Here is a 3,590-nt window from a genome sequence, read left to right as displayed (position 1 = left end):
CATTAAAAAGAAAAGTACAGCAGTTTGGTCAGCAGCAGCTGTTTTAAATGTGTTTCATAAATAAACCTGACTTCACTTGACTTGGCATCTTGACACCTTTGCTGATATGACCAGGCAATTTTGTCAGCATCACTTCTAATGTCTTATTTTCTAATGCACATGTGATGAACGAATGAACAAATAAATAAATAAATAAAGCAAGTGATCAACCTGTGCTGTCCTCACAAACAGCATTCATGGTTCCTTGTTGAAAATGACTTTATAAGACTGCACAGTGGGCGTGGTGGGAGGAGTTTCATGCAGATAACATGTGGTTGTCATTTATATTAATGGATATTTGTACAGTATATTTAACACATTTTGATAACTGAACAGATCATTTTACATGTGATAGCTCAAATGATGAAATTAATGATGCTGCAAGAAATATATAAGTGTTCAGCAGAGATCAACAGATCAGTTCAGATAAGCTAAACAAATTAGATCTGCACAGCAAACATGTTCAGAATCAGTTTGCTCAAAATCATAACACAATCTGTCAAAAAAACAACAACAACAACAACAAAAAAACATCCAACCTAAACTATAAACCTGGTTTTCACAGATTCTTCTTATTTGTACAACCCTACCCACAAAGGCCTTCACATACAGGTATCATTACCTACCAGGTGCTCATTTAGAAGTTAAGTTAGCTAAGCCTAAACCTGATTTGCGCATATCCAGAATCAAACTATTCACACACAAATCAGAATCTTCAATAGATTAATACCATGTGTCAGTTTATTTATAGCTTTGTAATGGTGAATCCAGGAAGAGGACGAAAACAATAAAGAAAAGGAGGAGGAAGATGGGAAAGCACAAGAAAAGATCCACCTGTGATGGTTGTGGGAATGTGTTCATTTTCATTAGGTAGTCACCTTTATATAAAAAAATTTAAAAAGTTTGTGCAGGAGGGCTTCCTGGATGAATCTTTTCTTGTCTAAGGTGTTTTTTGTATATAGTGCACAAAAACTCCAAGGCATTCCCCTTTAAAAACAATGAAAATGCTGGTAAAGTCATGGTGACATTTAAAAACACCAACATGTTTCATCCCACTGGGCTTCGTCAGGGAGTCAGACAGATTTGATGAGTTCAAGGTGTGTCTTTATAGTGGAATTCCACCAATGGGAATTCTCTACTGTCATGGAAATTTTTATCAATTGCACTCCCCCCAAAGAAAACAGAAAAAACTACACAGAACTGCAAACATGAATGCCTTATTTCACCAGGAGATGGCGTACTCTAACATGTCAGGATGCTCCCATTAAACCATAAAATGCCCACACCAGTAGTCAAACAACACATCATAATACGGAGGATCACCTGACCATTTCTGTAAGAAAACAATATCAGAACTGTTCACATGACTATTTACACAAATAATTTACAAAAAAACAGTAAAATCTAGCTCCTCATTCAGAGCAGGTTATTTAGTGGTCTGTAATTTTCAATAATTCCAAAAGCCTCCCTTTGATTCAGTTTGCTTTGTCTATCACCCTTTCTTATGTTAATGGAGATATGATCAGTTCCATATGCTGTAATGTTGATGGATCACTGTTGTGGTGCTCCAAGAAATTTATGGCCATAGTCTAGTTCACATTACCTGTATGGATTCACTGCATATTTTTGTTCTGGTAATCTGTCTTGCAAATATCTTTTAGTTCTACTGATGCAAAAAAAATAAAAAAACTTTACATCCTGGACATTCTGACCTATAAATGACAAATGTGGTTTTACAGTTTATGAAATAATTAATAGTATTCTTTCTGAAAGATACAGTCTGTAAATGCTCCACAACATATTAAACACATAAAAATATAAAGCATTTTGAAGAAGTGCAGTATGTGTGTCCACCTGGGAGACTTCCTGCGAATTCGTCCATCTGACAGGTATCACAGATAATTGAGTCACTGAGGTCCCCAACCTGAGAAAAAAATAGCATGACAGATATTCAAATATTCAAGCTGTACATCAGTTTATTTACTCTATCTATTGCTCTGTTTGTTGCAGTAGGTGTCACCTGGGAGCAGGAGAGACCAACAAGTCCTCCAAGTTCATCTACTGAGTTATTTCAAATCATCAATCAGACTTACTCAAATCATTTAGTGTCTTTCAGATTTCAGTTTTTTTCTGAATCCCTCTGACACAATTTAGTGGAAAGTCAACTTAAAAGATTAAAGTTGTGCAACGACCTTTTGTGATTATTAACCTCTTTTTTTTGTAAAAGCATCCTTACTGCATGGTGACTGCACGGTGGTGTGGTGGTTGTTGTTGGGGCATTTCTGTGTAGAGTTTGCATGTTCTCCCTGTGTATTGGGGGGTTCTCCCCAGGTTCTCCGGCTTCCTCCCACCGTCTAAAGACATGCATCTTAGGTTAACTGGTCACTCTAACTTCTCCCTATGAGTGTGTGTGTGAATGTCCTGTTATGACCTGTCAAGGATGTTCCCAGCCTCTCACCTGAGTTACTTCCTGTGTTATGGCAGAATTTAGACAGTGTTGTTGCTGGAATGATCCGTGTTATTGGCACCAGATCAATGTTAATGAGAGAGACACCAGCACTGGTTTTTGAGTTGCATAAGTGGTAAAAACAATACCAGAGAATGACTTATTTTTTATATTCCTAATATAAACCAAAATGACATATTAAAATGTATAATTAATTGTATTGTTTTAAAACAATTTAGTAAAATGTAAAATTACTTTTGAATAAACCAAATATTTATTTGGGACAACTTAAATCTTTTATGTAAATTTTCCATGAGCCAGAGTAATTTAGATTTTTTATTTAAAAGATCCTACTAAAAGCTGAGGTTACATTAAGTTAAATGTTCCATGTTCAACTAAATGTATTATTTACATTGAGTAGTAGACTTATTGTACAGTAATGACTGCAGACTTGATCTGATCCAAAAGGCTCTTTATGAAAGATAACTGGAACTCTTTATTTTATTTTATTATTTTTTAAATGAGCCATTGGCAAAGTCAACACACTAAAACCACTTTGGGTGGATGCTTGTGTGCATCAGCATCAGTGTTATATCGCTTTAACGGGACGGTCGGGCGGTGACGTTGGGACGGAGCTGCAGAGCGGGCTACCGCAGCTGGACCGACTCCCTACCGGGACCAGAACGAGACCAGCCTACAGACTGCTACTGCTGTTAATCTGAGGGGCTGTCTGGGTTCTCATGCCGCTATGAGAGACTACACGGCCACTCCGAGCAATGGAGGCGCCTGCATGCCGTGTTGCCAAGTTTGCGTGTTCGCCTTTACCGCATTTCTCATCGTTGCAGAGAGGACGGCGCGTGAGTCCTACCTGGGACACACACACACACACACACACGTACATGCGCGCGCGCATACACACTTAGATATACAAAAACACACATGCACATATAATCTGATTCGATGCGTCAGTTTGTGTTGCTTGTTTGTGATGATTATAAACTCAGTAATGTTTTATGTCATTTAGTTGTGTGTGCGTACCTTTTTGACCAGTGTGTTATGTAGCTATTGAGCGCGTGAGAGCTACAGTGGCCAGAGAAGAGATACA

At 37.8% G+C, this 3,590-nt stretch overlaps 1 protein-coding gene across 2 annotated transcripts in view; it reads left to right on the top strand.

Annotated features, from left to right (window-relative positions):
• The first annotated feature begins 3,116 nt into the window (after positions 1–3,116).
• The window catches only part of LOC121644401 (XK-related protein 5-like), a 9,198-nt gene continuing 8,724 nt past the window's right edge, over positions 3,117–3,590 (top strand). For both annotated transcript variants that reach the window (XM_041992304.1, XM_041992298.1), the window contains exon 1: positions 3,117–3,342. In XM_041992304.1, coding sequence (XP_041848238.1) covers positions 3,234–3,342 — 109 coding nt within the window. In that variant the 5' untranslated portion in view covers positions 3,117–3,233. The remainder of the gene's footprint in view (positions 3,343–3,590) is intronic.

This window comes from Melanotaenia boesemani, chromosome 1 (assembly GCF_017639745.1).
Source record: "Melanotaenia boesemani isolate fMelBoe1 chromosome 1, fMelBoe1.pri, whole genome shotgun sequence".
NCBI classification, from domain to species: Eukaryota; Metazoa; Chordata; class Actinopteri; order Atheriniformes; family Melanotaeniidae; genus Melanotaenia; species Melanotaenia boesemani.
The sequence above is the reverse complement of the archived record's forward strand: the minus strand, read 5'-3'. Positions and strand labels throughout refer to the sequence as shown.